Source organism: Anser brachyrhynchus (genome assembly GCF_964034855.1).
Source record: "Anser brachyrhynchus genome assembly, chromosome: 3".
Lineage (NCBI taxonomy): Eukaryota > Metazoa > Chordata > Aves > Anseriformes > Anatidae > Anser > Anser brachyrhynchus.
In genome coordinates this window covers 25580541-25604343 of record NC_137696.1, presented here as the reverse complement: position 1 = coordinate 25604343, position 23803 = coordinate 25580541, and the positions used below count along the sequence as shown (strand labels likewise).

The 23803-nt window shown below is 34.4% G+C and overlaps 1 protein-coding gene across 2 annotated transcripts in view; it reads left to right on the top strand.

The window, feature by feature from the left end:
- GPATCH2 (G-patch domain containing 2) overlaps nucleotides 1-23803 on the top strand; it is a 123232-nt gene that overhangs the window by 87474 nt on the left and 11955 nt on the right. For both annotated transcript variants that reach the window (XM_080585047.1, XM_080585048.1), the window contains exons 8-9: nucleotides 1734-1804; nucleotides 19152-19234. In XM_080585047.1, the coding sequence (XP_080441173.1) occupies nucleotides 1734-1804; nucleotides 19152-19234 (154 nt within the window). The remainder of the gene's footprint in view (nucleotides 1-1733; nucleotides 1805-19151; nucleotides 19235-23803) is intronic.

Here is a 23803-nt window from a genome sequence, read left to right as displayed (position 1 = left end):
TTACTAGATTAAAATGAGTTTGAGAGTGTTTTTTGTTTGTTTGTTTGTTTGTTTTTAAGTGGGTTTTCTAACATATTGGTTGTCTTTCTTAACAGAGTATCATCTTTTCTCAGTTAACAGTTGTTTTAATTTTAAATTTTACAAGTTTATTTTGCACTACCTAAGAGATGTGGTTTCAGAGATTGTCTTAGGTTCACTCTATTCATAACTTAGACTGAATTCACTTCATGAATTCTGAAGTAAAGCTTAAGTCATCAAATCATGTATGTGCTACTGGTGCATAATTTTTTTAGACCAGTAAAAGAAATGAGAATGATGTTGCAATGTAATTATGATAATTTTGACAGCCTACAGAATTCTCACTAAAGTTGTAAAGATCCATACCGTATATGTTTAATACTTTCTATTTAAATTTATTTCTGAAATTAAAATTATTACATTTGCACACAAGTTGTTAACATCTGGCAGGTGATCTGTATTTTTACATGCCATAATTGCAATTTACTTACCAGAGAGTGCTGATAATAATAAAACTGTTCTCCTTAGCCTCATCATGAGACAGACATACACTGTATGATAGTCATACTGGTAAAACATGTGGCTACATTTAAATACGAACTGCAATTGCCCTGATTTGTTGACTCTTAAGAAAATGAAAAAAGTATTTTGCAATAATGTATCAAAATAAAGTGTCTTTATATGTCCTTTGCCTTTAAAAATAAGAGTGTACTAGTTTACTGCATCTGAAAATTGAATAGCTGAAATGACAAGGAGCGCTCCCTATACAACAAGCAAGCTGTAAAAAGTTGTGAAAAAAATTGATCAAGCGTAATTTTTAAATAGGTGTAATTTTTTTGGAGTTCGTACCCATGCACAAGATTAAGATATGGTTGGCCAACTCATAAAGTTCATAACTTCCTAGTTTCTAATGGACTTTTAAATGTGTTTCTTTGGATATTAGATCCATTTATCTGCAGTCTGTTTTGAAACAATATTTTATTTCATACTTTATTCAATATATGATTAATATGATTTCTCTGCTGCAACTTTTTGCCTTTTTTGCTGTTACTGCCACTTTACCCATCTTGACAAATGTCACAATGCTGGAAATAGACTTCTGAGTATTGGAGATACTCTGAATGAAAAGTCTCCTTTTATTTATCTAAAAAGGAGTAAATCAAAGATTGTTCCAGAAGTTCAGTCAGTATTATAATTAAGTGGCTTCTTCATTATCCCTGCTTCACTACTATCATGGAAAATTTTAATAATGTGCTTCTGTTGCTTCTGCAGCTTTCAAATTGTAAAAGCTCCTGAGGCTTAGAAGAGTTTACAAGTGTTTCATAATTGCTTAGATACAAACACCAACCTCAATATTTTTTAAGTATTCCCCAACACTTTTTATTTTGAAAATTTGAGTGTGAAAATTATAAAATTTTTCACATAAGTTAAATGTGACATTGTGAATGGGCTTCTAATGTGCTTTTAGAATGCTTAATGGTTTTCATTTTCAAGTATTTAGTAATTTGTAATTGGTAGATATTTGTGGATGTATCTTGCAATCTTAGTTACTACTGTAAAATTTTATTAGGTTTCTATCACTTTTAGAGTCTAGAGTAAAACCATTATTGAAAGATTACTCAAAAGACAGGAAAGAGTGGCATTGTCAGGGTAACATTTCTGAAAAGTAAATAGAGGCATTGTTTGTGAAAATGTTCTGAACATTTTTTGAATAGCTTCAACTCTTGAGAGACAACCGATCGGACAGAGGACACAAGAAGAACAGCTCTGTAAAAACAGCTAGCAGGTAAGTTAATGTTGCAGCTCTCATTAAAACTGTTTCTGCAGTTGTTAATTTATTAACTCTCAAATTTTTGTAGTAGAAAAGACATCATTCTTTTGGGGTATTCTCAATTTTCCTTTTGCTCTTGTTATTTACTTTAAACAATCTCAGTTATATAGCATAATCTTTGTATTACATACATATATATATGTATATTAGACTTTACTTGAATCTTTATCCAGTTATACTTGTTAAACTCAATCTCTTTAGTAAACATCAGAATTAAATGGATACCAAAACAAGTTTTGTGCTTCTGGCATGTAAGTTAAGTGTTGAAAATGTATGAAATTACCATTATGCATGCATGCTTTTGATATCAAGAAGATAAGTCAAATACTGTAACACTTGAATTGTTCTTATATGATGTTTTGACAACAAAAATCTCATTGTGAAGACTTATTGAAACAAATCTAGTATATCTTCCAGCTTGCTTCCTCCCCTTAAAAAAACAAAGAAGTTAAACGCTGAACTGGTAGGCAGTAGTCTAGGAGTCTGTTCATAGATGTTTTTGTGTTTTGTTTTTTTTTTTGTATGTTACCTGCTGAATTTATTCTGCCAAATACTATTTTAACTCTATTTTCAAAAAATGAGAAATTATGAAAATGTTCCCCTTGCCATGCATAGTACCTTACACAATTTTTATGTTGTTGTGTAAACCTGATGTCATGATACCAAATGACTTGTTTTGAAAAACTATAACAGATTTGTTTTATAATAAAATACTACGGTTTTGAGTGAGACTATGAACTTGTCTTTCAAGCATTTGCCTTTTAGTATATATGTGGTCATAGTGAAATTAGTTTTTCATATGATTAAATAATTGCTTTGATGAATAGCCGGAAAGTTAGATCAATGGTGCCTTCAAAACTATGCGTAATAAGTATGAATCTATTTCATTGTATACAACTTCTGGTTACACACTTTAAAGTGTTGTTTTTGCGAGTGCTGGTCATTCATCTTCAGAAATAAATGCTATGTCTCTTAAGAAAAAAAAAATTGAAACGTTTTGCATACATTTTCTGGGAAGCACTTTGTCACGTATTTTTGTTCGGAATATTGGTAGTCCCCTTTAGATAAGAATTTTCATTGTAAGTACACACTTACTATCAAGCTGTTTACACAAAATTGAGATAGTGGATATAAAGTGAGCATTAAGAAGCATGTTATGTTTAAAGTCTTTTAAGGGTCACTGTTATTTATGCCAGAGCACTGTGGAACAGTGTCTGAGGCATTCAAAATCATAACTCCTGTATGTTTTTGTTTGTTTGTTTGTTTGTTTGTTTGTTTTTCTGGCCATTGAAGCTCTTGCAAAGTGATTGGTACCTTCAAAAGCAGTTAGAATAGAGATATTTTTTTAAATGGCATTAAATGCTTGGAATGATCTTCACCCTCCCTTCATGTCCAAATCATCAGCAGGTTAGTAGACTGCTATCCAGATAAATATCTGTCAGGGTAGCACAAAAAGCAAAAAGATTTTAAGCAAATCCAAGACTGAAGACTGTTGTTTTCCGTAAAATATCTGTAGTATTCTTAAACTAAGACTTACATAAACCATTATTACAATATACATAACACCACAGTATTTTATAATATGATAGTATGTTTAAAAAAAAGCAAGGTCATCTGCTCACTTATCCTGGCACCATCATCTCTATTTTCAAAGGTATTTTCCTCTGGGTTGTCATCAGGTTATTTCACAATAATTATTTGTGTTTTTGCAGAAAAGCATCATTTTCTCTGCCTACCATAGAAACTTTGTCAGCTCTTGGGAATGACTTTAAAGAGTAGTTCTCAGGCTTTTATGGCAATGGTATTTTTTACAGTCTGACTGCTATCTTTGAATATCAGGTAATTATTTATAAGATGTATATTGAACAAATTTTAACACACTTTCAACAGTTCAACTACTGAAAATAAGAATTTAATTTGCATCACGTGCAACCGTATTTTCTGTCAGGCCAATAACATTTCTAGTGACTACCTTCTTCCTACAATTTAGATGTTCGTTAACCTAATATTTCACTTTTTATCAAAAGCTGTTCTGACCAAAGAAGAGATTGAGTTTCAGATGTATCGGAACATCACATGACAAATACATACTTTATATCCTCATGTGTTCATAGTACCTATCCCCACTCAATTCAAGACAGTTTCTCTGGTATTTCTTTACTTATAAATTAAATTCTTAACATTAAGTGACATTAAGATTTATCTGTGGTTAATGTTCAAGGTTGTTTGTGTTAAAACTTAATTTTAAGCTGTCACTTGTACCATAAGGGTTAATCTTAGTTTCACCAGTCTAGACAGAGAAAGAAAATATTTTTGCATAATGAAGTACCTAACAGAAGTTACTGTTTTAATAGCAAATATTGTTCACAGTTAATAAAATGGTGAGCTCCACCTTAGTTGCAAGTAAGCATTTCCATTGTTGTGTACAGAATCTTAAAATGGAAATCTGTCATTAAGAATTTGCCTGTGTCCAAATACTTTGAAAACCACTGAACTACGATGATACCAATCACGTGTCACAAGGTCACACGAGCAAATTTTCGCTTCCTTCCGAATTAAATAACCTTGCCGCAAATCTTTCACGATTGCATTGTTCTGTATTCATATGCAGTTAAATCTTTTGCTGAATGCGATTGTTTACTCACACCTGAAGGTCTGAAGCATTCTAAAATTGACTCTAGATTAGTTGATGTTTTAAACTATTACAGTAGTTGCACTGAGATGAGTAACCTCTTTAAAAAGAGGCAGAGAAGTAGTAGTGGCTGTGACCTTATATGTCTTGCTTTTCTACTGGTAAATGTGGTGATAGGATAACAGCAGTGGGATAAGTATTGGAAATTCTGTAGAATGATTATACTTACCCAGAATATAGTTTAATCTGATTCTCCTACCGCAGGACTGAATTTCTCTGGCTATTTATTTAAATAGTTGTCACATAACTGTATTTCTAGTGGAGGGACTGTATCTTTTCTTTTCCTGTTCTGAAAGACATCATCTCTTTTTTTTCATATGTATATGTGTGTTTTTATGCTTGCCTTGATTTTTTTATTTTTTTTTACCCCTTTTGGATGAGTGAACACAGTTCTTGTCTCAGCATGTAGACAATATGTAAATACCTACATTATGTTAGATCAGTGACTTGTGGAATAATTTATTCTGTAAATACATCAGAAAGGTGTGGAGTTCTAAACATCGCAGTGGTCTGCAGCTACCTCTTTATAATGGAGCAACGCTGAATACTTTCTGAGTAAGATTTACCATACTGGGTTGCTTGTATTAGGTTTCTTCTGTGAAAATTAATAATTATGAGCCAATCCTATGCAAATTAATACCAAGATTTATTACTGGAATGATAACTTGATTGTTGAGAACTGCTGATAAGGCTACTGATGAACAAAATGTTAAGGAGGGACAGTCCTGCACCACAAAACTTAGAACCTGGTTAGATTATATGATGCTGATACAATTCAACATGTGATCTTCTGTATTTGACACATTATAAAATACATATCTATTTATGATACCTTTACAAATAAGTTTTAATCTACAAGTACTTTTGCCGTTGATTAGTTAAATTCTATACACAGTGCTACATATTACTGGTTTAAAGCTGTTTTTTCCTTCTACAAAGCCTTGAAAAAGTTCTCTGTTTAAATTATCTCTTTGCATTAGGACAGGAACAGTCCCCTCCTATAGCCTGCTGCACTGCTTGAAGGTGCTAATTCTCTTAATTCTGCTTGTTTTCATCCTCTACTCTTTTGCCAGTAAAGTTTTTTTGTCTGCATTTTTTAATGTGCTTTGGGCAAAACCAGCCTGGTAAGCTCAATTCACCTATTTAAATTAAATTGGCTGGTTTTGTACAAACCATATTAGGGAATGCTCACATGATTTCTTCCTCCGGCAGAGCTGTGGAGATGATAATCTCCAGCAGATGTGTGATAACAAATAGCTTGGGATAGTAATGTCTTCATCTGGCGCAGTTGTTAGCAGACCAAATGTCTGTCTGTAGCCCGAGGCTGTGGGCAAACAATTGAACATGATTGAGTTATGGTGAGTTAACAAGTTGTTGCTTGGCAGCTGAACTGCCATAGCAGATCATGTGCTCATTGTTTGCATGCTCCCATCATGAGGAGAAACACATTTTCTTAAGTCACCTTTGTAAAATTTTATAAAAATGAGTTCTACCTAAAGGAAGATTCCCCAGGGCTAAGAACATGCGTTTGGTCAGCTGTGGAGACAGAGTTCAACCATATTTTGCTAAGCTGCTATAGCATCGTTACATTGAGCATGTGATCATCCTGCTAAGGAGTTAGAGGACCTCTGTCACACAGTTGTCTGTGTGTCTCTTAAGTTTTTATGTATTTGTCTTCAAAATATCCCTATAAAGTTAGGAAGTACTTTTATTCTCGCTTGACAGACTAACCAGAGTACTTAAGCAACTTAATACTTTGCCTTTGGTTATACAGTCAATGCCATAACTAGTTATTTTTTGCTATAATCTAGAAACATTTCAGATTGGGAAAACAGCAGACTACTGAGTAAGTTAAACCTGTACAATTGTACAATTATTTCCTTTACTGTACATAATGGTCTTGTTCCTTATTTCTTTTTGCAGTCTGTACCTGTTAGGTATTGCTAATTACTTTATCTACCTACTTTTTTTTCTTATTGTACTGTAAGTAGAATTTATGACACACACATGATTGGAGAAAGAATGAGAAGAAAATACTGCCCAAACTTTTGCTGTTTGCCAGTTTTTTGGTCATATCTTGATAATTCCATGTTGGCTTTCCACACTCAAATGTTCCCTCAGTGATCTTTAAAAGGCAAAAAGCTATTTGTAATTCTTACATAGCTCAGTCCTGGCTTGAAAGTAAGCTAAGTCATACTCGCAAAAGTGATTTGGAGGTGGTGTAGAATTATACAAGTTAAGTTTAAACTAAGTAGCTGATGCTGTGCTAACAATTTTATCAATGTAGTGGCAACTCAGGATAAACTACTTCTTATAGCTGCAAAGTAAACCATAACGTGAGGTGGAACCTTAATATTTATTTAAAAATCAACAGAGGCACCTACTGAGCAATTACTATAATGTGCAAGGAGGAAGGCGAGCCATTCTTCCAACGGTCACTTGTTGTGGTTCTTTTCTGAGATGGCGAGAATTCCTTGAAGCCTGCTCTTGCCATAGTAAACAGCCCAGGCTGAAATACAGGTCTTTGTGCATGTGAGAGACCTTCTGGAAAGAAGACTGAAGTAGTTCAAGAAGTGTTATGTAAAGGAAATGTCTGATGCTACCAAATAGTGATAAGTGTCAATTAAACAGAATGTTAATTATGACTTCCACAGGTTTTCTGCAACTGCTTACCTCCTTTTCTTAGTTGTTCTCGATCCAGTCTAATTATGTGTCTTGTAAAAGATGATGTCTCTCAAGAACATATGTTTGTGATTTTTACTTTTTATGACTAACAGTATTCTCTTAAAGAAAGTACCTAGAAGAAAAATAACAAGAACAAGAGAGCTGATGAGAGCTTTTCAAAAGCGTATTATTGCTCTGGTTAAAAATATGAATTTCAGCCTTCCCCAGTTTGGAAGGGAAACCCTTATTTGTACATTTGTATAGCACTTGTTCATTTTCATCTGATGATGTAGATACAGTATGTTTTTAAACAGATGTGACAAATAGTATTACAGCTGCTCTTTATTTGATCTTCTAAAGAGACAAAGATGTGCAAGGATTCTGTCTGCTCCCTCTTTCCCACCGTGTCATCTGTTGTTTGGGAAAGAGTCCTAATTTGCAGCAGATACAAAACTATTTGTCGTGGTGCAGGTTTGCCAAAATTAAATGAAACCATTAATTACTACATTTTTTGAGCAGCTGTTAATAGATTGGAATAAGAAAACTGTACATTAGACTACTGGTTAATTACAAGAACTGTAATTGTTTAATGTGGCTTTTGTGGAATGAAATTACAATACCAGAGGAGGTAAATTCAGCCAGTTTTTTTTTTTTTATTATTATTTTAAATTAAACATGAAGAAGTGCACATAGTTACATTATAATAAAACTAAGGAATGCATAGCTGTTTTATTAGGTGATTCACTTTTGCTATCACATGAACATATTCCCAACAAAAATACTTTAAAAGGTAATATTTAAACATGCCTTTTAATTTAAATGTACAACTATTAAAGGTAGTGAGTTAATATCTTGTAACCCCAAAGCTAATAATGCAGGAGATTCAGATACAACATTAAAATCCAAATGTGTTTACATCATTAGAAATTAACTACTAAGCAGTTTTATCTCCTCTTTGGAGTGCCATGAAGCAGTAACTCTACAGTTATGATTCATGTTTAATAGTATTTGCAGTTCCAGATTAAATTATGTGAATGTTTGAGGACACATTGCTTTCTTCCCTTGCCGTCACCCTCAGGGACAATGTTATTCTGTCAGTTTCCTCTTTGAGAAGAGACAGTGCCATTTTGGAAGAGGGCAATTCCTCTTCGAGTTTTCTGCACTATGACCTTATTTTTTTTAAGGTTGTGAAAAGACTTTCCTTTGTGGACAAGGGAGAGAGCAGTTTGATTGCTATTTCAAAATGTAGTCAGTATGTGGTGCTTTGGAGAGATTTAATTGTACGGAAATATTTCTTTATTGGTTCATGGATAGATTTAAAATATCAGTTAATATAATTGACATTAATCAGTAGTTGTCTTAAAAGTATCATACCATTTTAACTCAGCCCCTATGAGAACATTTCCAGAAGTAGCAGAAGATTTGAAGAGACCATACTCTGTTTTTAAAAGTATGTTCTTTCATGTGCTCTGAGTGGTTTCATTGCATCTGTAATGCAGAACTAAATTTTAACTACAAAACTACAAGCAGAATTTCATTGTTACTATACTAAAAGCTAATATACTTTATAATATTGTACATAAATAGGCTTCTAAATGGTATTTATTTTTTTATTTAAAATTGAATTGCAAATATACATGAATGTATGAACTAACAGTAAGTCAATTAGTCCCGATTAAAAAATAAAAATTAAAAAAAATAGAAAGAGTGAACCTCCAGAAATGCTGTACCTCTGGATCTTCCTTATGTACAGTCTGGATTGAATTTTGCCCTGGATGAATTGACAGCAAATTTCTAACTTTCAGATACCTGAATTTCAGCAAGATATGCTTGTTTCTCACACCTGTGTGGTTTTTTTCGTTGTTGTTTTTTTGTTTGTGCAACTTGCTTCAGTTTGTGCTCCAAAACTCAAGCTTTACTTGTCTCAGTTCACCTGTTAAAATGCTAATGGCATATGGATAAAGTTCATTTGGGCTTCAGAAGAGCTAAGACCCTTCCTGCTATTTAAGGTCAGTGCAGGAGCAATGCACAGGAACTTGTGCTGTAGTTCTGCAAACTGTTTAGTCTGTTGTTAAGCAACATTGCAATCAAAAGAGGCCATTTTGTGTTCTGTTTTTCCAGCACTCATTTGTCCCCACATGAGCATACATGCAGTCATAGAACGACTCATGCTGGGAAAATGATTTCTACTAGGATGATCCAAAAATGTGGATCCTCTCTGATTACCCATACAGGCACACGAAAGCTGTATACCACTAATGTAAAGATAAATAGCCATGCATTAAGGAAGGGTGGGATTGCATCTTTCTGTTCTTACTGTAAATCAAACTGTGTAAGTTTTACATCGAGTTTCTGTTGATCTTGGAGGGATCCCTGGATCTCGTATACATAAAGCAGCAGCCACTGGTGCACGCTGATTCAAATTCTGAGCAACAGGTGCAGGCATACTGACTTCTGTTCAGACTGGGGTTTTAACTAAGGAGAGAAGGAGTGGTGAAGAAAATATAATTAGCTTGTTTCATATTTTATAGAATTTCCATGTTTATTTTCTTTGATATTTTGAAACTGATCATTTATTTTAACAATACATTTCAGCCTATCTGGAAACTGTTGTTCAGTAACTGTTGTAGCCAAAAGGAAGAAATAGATGGTATTCAGCACACTGATTTTTGGATTTTGTGTTGCTAAGGCTTCTGTTACTTGATTTTTACTTTTTTTTCCCAGAAGTGTTAATACCACCAATTAATACAGAGCAGGAGGAGATAAGTCAATGTTGCTAACTTTCTTCTACCTCCTCTTCTTTGTTATTAGAAAGCCAGATTTTGCATTTGCTCCTACACATGCAGACCCCTTATACTTGGTGGGGTTTCATGACAGTTGCTAAGCTGAGTGGGTACAGAGTGTTAGGAAGCATAATTAGCTTAATGTTCAGTGTCAGCTTTTGTTGTCTTTAGTTTTTTCCCCTCCTCTCTCCGTGCACACAATCATATATTTGTTTATCATAATATTGTCAGATTTATAAGAGCTATCTTGGCCAGACAATCAGATTGTTTAAAGAGTTGTTTGTCAAGTATAGTATTAAAAATATGGAAGTAGAAGAACTGAGGAGAATGAAGCTGGGGTTCAGCTTTAGAGTTGTTTTCTTGGAACCAGTTGAAAGGTAGTAGGTTAACAACCAACTGTATTGTTTGTAATATGACAAAAAGCTTCTGGATCACTGGTCTAGATCTAGGTCTGAATGGCCAACTGAACATCATTACGTTGTGCTGGTTTTTACTTGCATGAATTGAATTACTGGTCTCTCGCAGTGGACCAAATGCAATCCAGTTGTCCATGCTTGCTCACCTGCTCCACACAGAGGCAAAGAAGGAAATTGGCATAAAAGTTGAGTGCTTTCAACCATATATTTCCCTTGTTCCATTTTTAAGTTATTATATTAGATATTTGTGATGGATTTTTACACTGTCACTTCATGTTCTCTACCTGCTCTAAAAGAGATTTTTGAATGTGGTACTAATGGTTGCAATGTTTTAACTTAACACTATATGAATATAATCCAGAACTGTAGGTAAGACATGTTTTGCAAGTCTTTTCAGCAACATACATTTGTCCTGTACTGACTATATTTAGTGAATGTCATACTTAGCAAACAAATATGTATTCAGAAATACCTGGAATAGACAATGTAGCTGAGTAAGTTATCTAGTCCTTCTGTGGAAGTATCTGTTCAAAGCCATGGTTGTTGCTCAAGTCAAAAAGATGTTTTCCAAGTCATTTCAGAGATAGATCAGGACCCATATCTTTTGGATATTAACAACGTTGTCACAAGATGAAGAGAGAACAAAACCATGTTTGCTTTAGAATTTGTAGAACAATATTGCCCTGTTACAGAATGGTATTATATTACCACAACCTGTTTCCTAACTACATTTTCCTAATTACACAAATGTCAGCATTACTATTTTTTTTATCAGGGGTTCTTCAATTCAAAATAATACTGGAACGTCCTGTCATAAATATTTTGAAATATTCTGATATAAATATTCGTTTCCTCTCTTGAAAATGTGAAATCATGTAATCTGTTGAAGAAAGCTGTAGTTTTAGCTATTTAATTTTTAACAGAAGTGGATTTTTTGATTTTATTTCCTCAGTGTGCCTTGGTGACTTGTTCGTACACCAAGATACTGGTTTGGATTTGCCTTTGTGTAATTCATATACTTTTGATCAATTCCAACTCATGCCCAATTATATTACACTAAATTAACATAATTCAACAGATGTTGATATTTAAATGTTTTCTGGCATTCACATCTTGGACAGCTGTCTTAGAGCTTGGGGAAAAGGCAAACATTTAGAGTTAAATGCTGAACATATGCTTAAATTACTAATTAGAAACAAGAAAAAACAATGCATTATCCTTTCTGAGGGCAGTAGGCCTCTAATAGAGAACAAAATTTTAGAGACTCTTGATTCACAAAGTACAAGTGACTTGAGATTAGGTGTCACAACATTTGTAGTGGTGTAAATTTTTATTTTCCATTGTGTTTGCTATGTCTGTGTAGGCTTGCAGAGTTAGATAAATTTTGGACAACTTGTATGACTACTTGTATGACACTTAGAAATGCTGAAAAAGATAGCACAAAGGAAGATATTAGGATACAGTATTTGGTGATGAGATAATCTTATGAGGGCAGAAGGAAATTGTATTTTGCTCATTCATAATAGGGTTGCACTAGGACTTTCCATAAAACAGGTATGTCACCCTTATGTTTAAAGTTACGTTGTGAACAGATTGGCTTAGTATGAAAAGAGTTTGACAGAGTTGCATTGTTTTATCACATCTGTTTAAAATTTAGTGAAAGAAAAATACAGTGCATAGCTCTTGTAGTTAATGTAATATTTTTCACACTTGTGGAGGCAGATGCTGCAATCTGTTCTATAGATGATATCATTCTTTAGACAAGTTTGAAGAAACGTTCAGTGTTTGTAAAGGAAGTAGAGGAATCAAGCGTGGCACTGATTTCACGTGAATGGTGTCTGAGAAAGTGATATCAAGAAGAAATCCATATTCATCTTCATAACCATTAAAAATTAATGTTTATGCTGCAAATTATGTTTATTTCATTGTTATTTTGCCAATTCTTTAGCACTGAATAAAGTTTCTGTAAAAACTTTTAACATATTTTGCAGACAAGACTAATTTGCAGCAGTATTGGTCTACTGCTCCTAGCCAAGAGAGAAGTAGAGAGGGAGGGGTGTTCTTTCTACAACCTCCAGGAAGTTAGCTTAAGGGAATGTGTATAAATTTGTGAACGATGTTACATATTAAAAACAAAATCAAGCAAATGGGAGATATTTAAGTTTCTGATTTCCAGGAATCTGTTTCTTGGTGCTGAATATAATCAATACAGATTTTTCAAGTTCCATAAAAGCCATGAAATCCTTCTAATGCACAGGAAGAGTATAATGGAGGTAGAGGATAGACCTCGGGTATACTCGGAGCATATGATCTCAGCCATCCCATTACCAAATGTATTTTTTCTGGAAGATAGATTAACTGAAGAATTGTTCACCAAGAACACAGCTGTCATGGTAGCTTTAGTGTAGACTGTGGTGACCATTCTGGCACTTAATACATTGTGCCCAGAATGCCAGCAGGCATTCATGCATATGGTGTTTCTATGATAAACAACAAAATAGATTTCAGATGTTGGTTTGACCTTAAGTGAGGTAAATTTGTACTGAGTGACATTTATCTCAAATACTTTTAACAAAACATTACTGGACTGTTTTTCAAGATTGCTGTGTATCATTACACTAAGATCTGGAGTCCTAAGCTTCATTGTTGAATGAACATTATATTGTTCATTCTTATTAGTTGTCATTTAATCCATGGAAATGACCTCACAGTACTGTCCTGCACATCTACTTGGATTGCACATGCACTGTGGGATGTAGGTACCATCTTCAGTACAGACAAGGAGCGCTCCATCCATGTAATTGCTCATGGGGCACATGTTACTACAGGGTTACTGTTCTCTGAGCATTCACATGGAGACCAGGGGCTGTGCTCACATTTTGACCAAGCTGTGTTCTACATGGGAAAGAGGAGATTCAAGACTTATGAGTAAATCTACCCTTATAAATTTCCCTCACCATTGTTTTTCATATTCTTTTTCTCAAAAGCAAATGTGCCTTTCTTATTTCAGTGTTATATTATGAAATCGTCATGCGTTATTTCCGTGGTTATACTGAGGTACGTGCCAGTGGCAAAGCTTAGAATTATTGGTTAATCTTAGGGTAATACAGCATCATCTTCACAGATTTACAACACCGATTGCCTAGTTTGTATATTTGACAGTGCAGGAAGGTGAGTGGTAACTTTTGGTTCATACTTCTGGAGACTTAGTCAAAAGGAAGTGTAGAAGTTTTTGCTCAACATATCTAATTAGCTAGTAGTGTGATTGGACATTTAGTAAAACATACATAGTAGTTTTTAAATTGTATTTACCTCCAAACTGATGATAAACTGTTCTATGGACTTGGGTGGTCTTGAGTTAAAGAGTTAAAAATGAGTAAGAGTTAAAAATACATCCAAGTTCTATTTAAGCAGTGCCAATACATGTGCTTCCACTGGCCACGACATACAGCAGTGTCTGCATTTTAAGCTATGTAATAAATGAGAGTCTGTGCTACAGGTCCATTCTGTGTAAGAATTTGAGATCCTTTTCAGTGTTATTTTCATGCTGAAGATACTTGAGTATTTGGAGATTCGCTCAGATTATGCTTTAGTTTTGTAAAGTTGAGTTGTGCAACACACTTCATTTTTAATCGTTTTATTGGTTTTCTTATCTTTTGCAATTGTGAATTCTGTTTTTTTGTTTTGTTGTTGTTGTTTTTAATTTTTAGCTGCTGACATGAACATTGCTTCACATATTCCCTGCTCAATTTCTGTTTATAAGAACCATTTCAAGCTTAAAGTGAGTCATGGTCCTCACTGCATTCTCTCTTCAGTGATACCTATATTCATATCTATTACTTAGCTGTATTTTAAGACTATGAAAAGACAGTGACAGTTACATCTCCACTTCAGAATAATTCTCTCAAGTCCCTTCTAAAATGCAAACAGGTCAACTCTTGTCTTATTGTAATCTCTTTTAAAGAAGTTCATTTAAACTTTTGTCAAGCCTCTACATTACCTAAAGCATTGTGATGATAAAATTGAAGAGTTCTACAGCCATCTGCAGGAATGCATTGATACTGTGGCAGAATGATGTGGCACTGTTTGCAGTGAATTTGCTCCTCAGGTGAGAGAGATGCTAATTGGAATAGAATGGATAGACGAGTATTGATCATTGCAGATTCACCTAATTACAATATAGAAATCAGGCTTGAAAACATTAGTACATCATAATAGTATACAGCATAGGATTTTCCAAATCAGAGCACAGAAATTTAATAAACATTGTTAAACAAAAAACACACAATATTCCACATCTGGCTTTGTTAGCAATCAGTACTTTTATGCATTTTTGACACAGAGCATAAAACCATTGTCTCCGTTACTTACAAGTTATCTTAGCAATGTCATAGTGTAGTCTGGTAAATGGTTTGACAGTAAATATACTGGGGGACAAGATGAAGCTTGCGTTCAATGACGTTGTAACTGCTGAACACAATTACAGTGCATTAACAAAAGCAACTGCTCTGATATCAAAGCATTGCAGCTTGCAAGGAAAGTGACAGCTGCTAAAAGCAGAAAGAGTAAAGTGAGCAACAGACATCTTACAATGAGACATATAAAATAAACATGCAAATATTTTGTTTTTAATGCACTAGTACACAGAGTTCCCCCAAATGGGATGACAGTCATGACAAGGCCGTTGTACTAGTACATATGAAGCTACCTGCTATGTAACACTATCTTCACTTCTTCTTTCTGAAGAGACTATGGATAAGTTATTGGATTTTATTAGGATTTTTTTTAATTTGGGGGAGAGGGGTTGGGGTTGGTTTTGTTGTTCTTTTGTTGTTGCTTGTTTTATGTTGGGTGTTGTGTTGTTTTTTTGTTTTGTTTTGTTTTTTGTTTCTTTCTTTCTTTCTTTATACTTGGAATGTCAGTGTTAATAGATCCAGGTCTTTGCAGGCCTTCTCAGAGACTGGGCTGGAGAATTTCTAACTCCAACAGCAGCAAAGATGATAATTACTAATGAGATAGTTAGGAACCACTGTCTGAGTTCAGTTGCTCACAAGGCGGATCGCCAAGTGAACAGTGCAGCTGTAGGTTCCATCCCACAGCAGTTTGTTTGGGGGATGCAACCAAACGGTCCATTGGCTGCAAAGGTCGGGTTAGATAAAAATCTGAAATAACCTACTAGAAATGTTTTGGAGAGGTGAACGTATGTAACAGCAGAAAAAAAAGGCACTCATCAAAAATACTTTCTTCTTGAGCTTTGACAGTTATGGAAAAAGAGAAGTTTGTGTTGCATGGGCATGGATAGAATTATTTGGGGAGTTTGAAGAGACAATTCTTGGCTTGTTACCATAACAAGGGCAAGTACCGTGAAAAAAGAAATTGCAGGGAGGCTACAACTATTTAAGAAGAAGAAAGTAAAATTTGTCAGAGTGAATGTTTGTCACAGCAATGTATAGATGTGTGTGAATTGCTTTGCATGACATTGCTTATCTACAGAGGAGAAACATATTTGTTGTATCAAAACTACTTTTCATTATGTTTATTATTTCCATAAAGGTTTTTGTTTCTTTGTTTGTTTTGCTGTTAGTGCCTTCCCCAGTCTGTCTTCAGTTTTGAGGCTCTTATTTACCACATAGAATGGAGAATGTAAATACAGCACACGAGATTTAAATAAATAAATAAAAATTGACAGTAGTTTTTCCGGTGTTTTTGTTTAATATGTTGAGGCATGACACAACAACAACAATTCCTGGCATGCTAGCATAAGTTCACACCAGCCTGGCTTTTGCAGCCCTCTGATTCCCCCCTGCCACAAGTTTGCCGCGGCTGTGACACTTGCAGGCCTGCTCCACCATGGTGCAGCTGATGCCCTGTCCATGCTCATATTTTTCTTATTGACAGTGAGTGTTCTTGCCAAACGCCAGGGACCACAGTCACATCTGTTTGTCTCCCAAGCTTGTCTGAGGCTGCTTAGGAACACTTTTTATCCAGAGGGCAGCTTTAACTAGGCCTAATACTCTGGAAAGCCTCTATTTGTAAATGCATACAATGAGGCGACAAGTTCCTGTTGTCGTTCCTTAAAAATTATTCCATTTGACACTGCTTGCTCCAGTCCCTGTCACCAGCACGTCAAAAGCCAAGTTTTCAGGCAAGGTGGTCTTAACAAGTTTTATTTTTTCCCTAATAAAATGCCTAGCTTCCCTCCAGAGTACTATTTATAAACGATAGCTAGAAGCAAGCTAGGGATAAGTAGAGAGAAGTCAGGCAAATAGCTATATTCCTTTCTGTAATCCTCGCTCTTCTGATTTAATGCTAAGGAACATAATGCTGAACTTAACCTGATTGAGGGTCAGAGTTCTCCCTGCTTTCTAATACCTCCATTACTAACAGTTCAAAACGTACTGTGTGGCTGAAGTATAATGCTTCATTTCATCCAACCTGCCAGTTCAATAACTGTGATAGTTCTTGTCTCTTCCTCTTAAAAGCCCTGGCTTTTTGTTTTGCTGCAATCTGAACCAGCAGCGCAGATCAGACGGTGAGACCTGGTGAAAGTAAACAACACAGCTTTAGCACTGAGAGTTAGTCTGAGGTTTGATGTTAGCGGCCATAAAAATGGATTTGACAAAGCTTAATTGGGGCTGTAGCGTATTGTTCTTTATTTGTGGCACATGGTATTTTCGACGACAACAAAGAAATACCCACTCTCACCTTGTCCGGTGATTGGGTTGCTGCGCTTTGCAAAGACGAATGATTCATTTAGGCTGAAGGAACAAGGCTGCCTTTCAGACATTCATTGATTTAAATTAAAAAGTAACTGCTGTGTTCTACATGAAGGGTGACAACAATAACAAAGTAGTCCTTACTTAGTGTTATTTGTTGCAACTCTATTTGGTGTGCCTGGAGGAAAAGTGGGGAGACCCAAGTACCATAATCTTACAGATCAATAATCTAGATATCTCAATGTAGTGTAACAGATAATCAATTCTGGGTAAAATAACTCAAATGCTGCTAGCTGTTACTCCTGTAGCTTGGGTATTCAGGTTCAATTGCCTGACTTTATTAATTTTTATCTTTCATCCTGCTTGTATTCCTGGACACTTTCTCCCTTTTTCATTCCAAAGAGAGAACACAGAGTTGCGCAGTGTTTGACGTATCATTTACCACACGACTTATTCTGCAGGTTTAACATCAGTGCTATATACATCCCTTAAATATTCATTCCCCCATATTTTATTTAAATATTAATTTTCTTTATTGTACAGTCAGTTATGGAAAAGTTACAATTATTGATTTCTTTCTGAATTTAGAACTGATATTTAGCACCACGTTAGTATCCTGGTTGTACTGCATTTAATTTCTGGATGTTAAAATCAGATGCAGTTTCAGCTTAGAAGAACTCTAAGGAAGAAAAAATTTGTTTTAAAGTAAGAGAAATCTGTGCTGAAATAGTTGACTTAATAAGTGAAGCTAGAGTGCACTTCTGTGTGTATCTTTCTTACTGGCATATTTTACTATTTAAATAAAAGCACTGAAGTACATTCTTATTAGTTTACTGTATTTTTTTAAATATGTAGAAGATTGTACATTGCTTTTTTTTATCAAGACATTGTTTTCCCTCTTTACATTATTGAGCAGATCTGAGGTCTCTCAACATACAGGAACATTTGCTATTCATTTAGATGCAGCACAGCTTAAAAATGTTTATAAATGAAGTAAAGGATAGGTCATATACCCACCCTGAAACCAGATCCTTTGAGTGACAGAGTATTACTGTGCTACAGTAGACTATCAGATGCAGTTCTCAGCTTGTAGTTTTACCAACTTTCACCCACGCTGCTGTGGTAAAAAGTTCATGGTTTTGAATAACATTTATGGAAACATTAAAAGTGTGACAAATTACTCCATTTTTTCCCATTTCTGTTTTAGTTCTTTACAAAAAAAAAAAAATGCAGGCTACATATATTCCATTCTACAGGGATTGCACACTACTGTAAGAAAAATCATTACTAAAATTCTCCTTTAAGATTATCTCCTAAAATTCAATATTTGGAAATTCCAAATTTACCCTCTTTTGTGGTACCTGACTGTGAATACCTGGCTGGAGTGTAATAAGTGCTTGTCTGCCAGCTTCTACAGCCCCACCAATTTTCCAGTCTTAAAGTGTAAATTCATAATTGTTTAATGTGCATACTGGATAATGTGCTCTGTTATATCATTCTCACAACTAGCCAATGAATTAGGAAAGGGCAAACTGGTGTGCTACAAGTTGACTTCATATACCTTTGAAGAGTTTACTGTTTCATGTTTTCTCATTCATTCTTCATCTTACCTTAAAAGAAATTGATAATACTTTTCCTGTAATAAATGTTGTTCTGACAGTTAGGCATTACTAGCCAATTGATAGCTTACCAACAATATTGTGATCTCTTTAGATAATTAATCTTAGCTATTTTCCTGTCAGGAGCAACAGTGTTTTTGTTTTATGTTGAGCTAGAAAGATCACCAGTTTTGAAAATTAAAAAGCATTCCTTTTATATTATTCATTCCAGGAACAATTTATGATGCTGCATTTAGATACTGAGCGCTTGTCAACAAACATAATTATGCTTCGATATAAACAAGATTGGTAGCTTCATTGTGCAGCTTCATCTTGGCTGAATGTTTTGATATAGGTTCAGATTATACAAGCTGTGTATTTATGTGACATTTTTCTTCCTTTGTTAATAGTTTTCTCCTATAATTACTTGCAGGCAAACCAGTGTGCATTTAGGATCATTGTGCATGGGAGACATCAAACGGAGAAGGAAAGCTGCTCCCCTGCCAGGACCCACAGGTAACCAATTTCAGTGGGACAGAACACAAAACACAGTGTTAAATCTGTAAATACAAAGCAGTAGGTCAGTGACCCAGGGAAACGCTGGGTAAATTCAGTAACTTATTATGTAACTTCAGATTTGTCCTATCCCTACTTCTTGTTAATGGAGTTAAAGAAAGAAATATACTCTTAGTTCTCCCTCAGACATTCCCAATTTCTAGATCTATTTAACATAGCACTACTTTAAAGAATCTTTTTTTCATATACTGAGAATCACAGGCAGTAAAAATTACTGCTCATGTCTGTTTAAGCATTACAGGTTAGAAGACATAAGGTATATTTTTTTCTATGAGGAATTTATATGAATATAATAAGTATCCTATACCATAAAAACAGGATGTGAATTCTTGGGCAAACAATTGAAAATGTGGAGATAAGCTTTAAAATCAGTCCTGTAGATTAAATAGGAAGCAGCTTGCAAGCACATTTCTGAAAGATTTTTACAGATGCGAGGTCACAACCATTGCATGTATTTTGCTGATGTCACAGCTGTGAAATGACTTTTTCAATACCTAGCAGTGATTTATAGGACATTTGTCAGTTTGTTTGTATTAATTATATCTGTGCATACTGGAAGGATTAGACTGCATGTGTGTCTGTGTGAGGTTTTTTCTATATTGGTAATATGTAAATCTGGATTGCACATGGTAGTCGTATATCAAATATTATAGCAACACATGCAATGCATCTTCAAATATATTCTAGATATCTCTCTTTAGAGAAGCCTAGTGTTTGTATTCCGGCTGAATTCCCCCTCCTGAAATTTCATTGTTTTAAACCTCAGTGGCAGAAACAGACCAAGAATAATATTAAAAATGTTATTAAAGCACCTTAGTGGCAGCAGTATGGAAAAAGAGAATGTCTGGGTCAGGTTCTAAGACTCTGAACATATGTGAAGTGAGAAAGAAAAATACTTAATGGCTGAAGAGAGAATAATATAATTATTTCTACAAGGTGATTTTCACTTCACAACTTTCAAGTACTAAAGGATGTCATTTTGTACTAAGAGGGTATGAAGTATCATGAAATTCATTTTATTACTCATTTTACCTTGGGCTTTCAGCGTTCAGTATTTTATTTTACAAGCTGGTTCCTCTGTGTAACTTTGCAAAGCCAATATTTTGATACTAAAGCAAATATATTATATTCAGTGTTATGTATCTATATATTCACAATTTCAGAGGTTGTGAATTTCTAAGACTTTCTTTTATGTGGAGGGTGACAGAGAATAATGGTGGGTAAAGGTATCATATGAGGTACCTTTTAACTAGTATGTAGGGTTATTTTCTTTTCAAGTTCAAGGTAATCTTTTTCAATTTTGCTCTTTACAGAAGGAAGGAGGATTTTTACTGTGTACTCATACAAGTTTTTTTCTGCATTTCATCACTGTAAATTTTTAAGCAAATATAAACTTTGGTAAACTTTGAGTAAACTTTTACATATGCGTAGGTAATGTGTAACATTTTATAAATTGCAGTTCTCTTCACTAGTAATCTTGCTACAACTAAATTATTGTTCAACTGTTATGGGCCTTGTTTGTTTGTACGTGTCAATATTTTATACCATTTTATGAAAGGAACAGGGTAGAATTGGAAATATATCTGGAAATAAGGATAAAAAGAACAATTATGTTTATTATTGAATTATTCTCCTTTCAGTGGCTTTAGCAAAGGTATAGGAACAGAAGAAGTAGATTTTATACAAAAGAATTTGTAGATAAACTTTTTTCTTGAAAGAAAGAGAAAAAAATATATATGCTTACTTGAACACCAGTTGGAAAATAGAAGTTAATAATCTTCCATATTTAACATCATAGTGAAACCTGAAAGGCTGTCTGTAAATGAGTGATTAACTGCATTTTTTTTCTTGAGCTGCACATGCTACATTTTAGTAAAGTTTCACCTAATATAAGCCAATCCACTAAAGGAAAAAAAAAAAAAAAAAGGTATTTTCAAAATCCTGTGGTTTTTGAAAAAAAAAAATGACACTGGGTACAGTAATTCCTGTAGTGCTCTGCAGTTTTGCAAATAGTCATTTAAATGTTTAGATTCGGTAGTACCAGGAGGAATGACTGGTGATACCGATGAAGTATTGAAATATGTTCTCTGTTTTTGATTCTCACAAGGGTAGCACCTGCTACTTTCAGACATCTTACAGAGCTATAGACTTCTGGAGCAAGCAGTGTTATTGGTTAAACATTTATTAATTGTGACAAGAACACCCAATTTATTTCAGTACTCCAGCTTATTTACTGCTCTTTCACCTTTGTATTTTGTATTGAAAAAGTAAAATGAATATTGATAGAGTTAGATATTGATTTCTAAATTTATAGCCTGTTCTCAGCCTGGAGTCAAAGTCACATACCAATAGGTTTGTGTATATTAGTAACAAAGGATGTAGATTTACTTGTACAGCAATGAGAAACTATTGAAGCAAGAAAGTTTGAGCAGCACAGTGCATTTTACAGTTTGAGATATGTCATTTGTAAAGGTGAAGAAAAGCTGTGTTGAAAAGCAATGAAGAAAATGGGAGATAATATTAGGTATGGATTGTTAGGAGCTGACAGTACTGAGACGGTAGGGTCCTATTCTGGCTTTTTTTATTTTATTAAAATAAATATTCTGATTTCTGGATACTTGATAAAGCCCCATCTGTGTGTTACCAGAGCTTAGATAGATAATTGGTTTATCAACTAAATAAGATACTAGGAAAAAATGTTTACTTCCTACAATTTCTTTTAAGAATCAAGTGTTATACATTATGAATATATACTTTTTTGCGCAGTTTCTTCCATGAAATCAATATTATTTCAGTGATTCAGCAGTCAGTTTTGGGGCCAGGTCATTCTCAATGACTTTATACCCTCTCCAGCTACCTGAGCAGTAGAGCAATTTCAGATGACACCCTGACATATTTCATTGCAGCAATACAATGCCCTCAAGTTTGTGCAAAAAAACTCTTAGGCAAGCTAATAAATTATCATGGAAATAACGCTATCAAAACTGGCTTCCAATACCAATGAAAATAATAACAAAACAAAAAAAAATCATAATTTGTATGCAAGAGAAAGGACATTCTCAGTAAAGTATTGTTTATACTTGACACGCATGCATTAGGAATGCTTACAGTAATTTCAGTGAACATCTTAGATTACCTAGTTAAAGTCTCATATCAAGCCAGTAGATGCTACAGAATTTCAGATGCCATGTTCACATACTGTGTATGCATTCACCCCAGTTCCTTTCCTAGTGACTGTCATCTTCTGTGCAAGCTTTATTTCTCAACCCACTCCTGTTCAATCCCCAGGACCTTTTAGATTTTTTTTTTTATTTTATTTTTTTACTTAGAAACCTCTAAATCTTGCTTGCTGGAAATTTTCTTTGGTGTGCAAATTCTGCTTGACATCTGTGGGATGTTAATAACTTAATTTACAGAGTGTAGAAAGTTGGATCCAGAATTAAAAAGTTTAAGTTTTGCTTGTATGCATTACAAATAAACATTTATTTCTATTTGAAAACAATCTTTTTTTCTGATATTTACATTAGTGTGCTTCATGGTTTGGAGCAGGAAGAAAGTCTGCCAAATCTATTTCAAAAAAGATAAAGCTTTTTTGTAGTTAAAATGCAAAGATTTTTCGTTAAAAAATGTATGTTATTGTGCATTTTATGGGCAACTTAACTAAGACTGATAATTTTTATGAAAAACACGTTCCAGATGTTAACATCTTTGTCTGGATGGCATGTTGCGTTGCTACCCTTCAGGCTGGTACAGACTGAAATGACCAAGCTAAGTGTCTCATTTTAAATAATGTGTTTTAATGAAAAATATGACAGATTCTTAATTACAGTAGAAATACTGAACACTCCTATAATGCCATCATGACTCACTTTAACAAGGTAATCAAAAGGGTACATGTTTTCATTCCTTTTTAAAAATTGCCAACGGAACAGCTAAGCAAACTATTTTGCTGATGCTTAATATGTCAGTGATTAAAAATCAGGCCTGAATATCTGCAGTACCAAAATGATGATTTGAAAAAGATTGTGATTACAGTGTGATAACAGAGGTGTCTGAGGGTAAGTTTGTAGTGAAGGTCAACTTCCTGAGATAGTTGCAAAGAAAGGGAAAACTTTTGCTGACTTGGTTGAACTGGCAGTAAATTTCCAAAACGCTAGCCAAACTATTTTATGCCTACTTTCTTTCTAGTTTGATTCATTGCTTTTCCATCTAAATGTACAACTCCATAGACAGAAATCACTTTTCACAGAGCAATACAACACTGGCTTGTTGTGAACACTTCACCTTACTGCATTTCTTCTCCTTGGTCTACCAAGGTCCTTTCTGGGGTACAAAGCCTAGCTGCTTAATCTTCCAGCATATGGATACTCCTTGATACTTTTTTTTTTTTTTTTTTGAACTGATTTCTGCAGGAGATTGAATTTTAGGGACTTTCCGTTTCGTTTCTCTTCTGGTATCATATTGTTTCTCTGAATCAGTTCAAAAATTAAAAGATCAGGGAGTGCCATA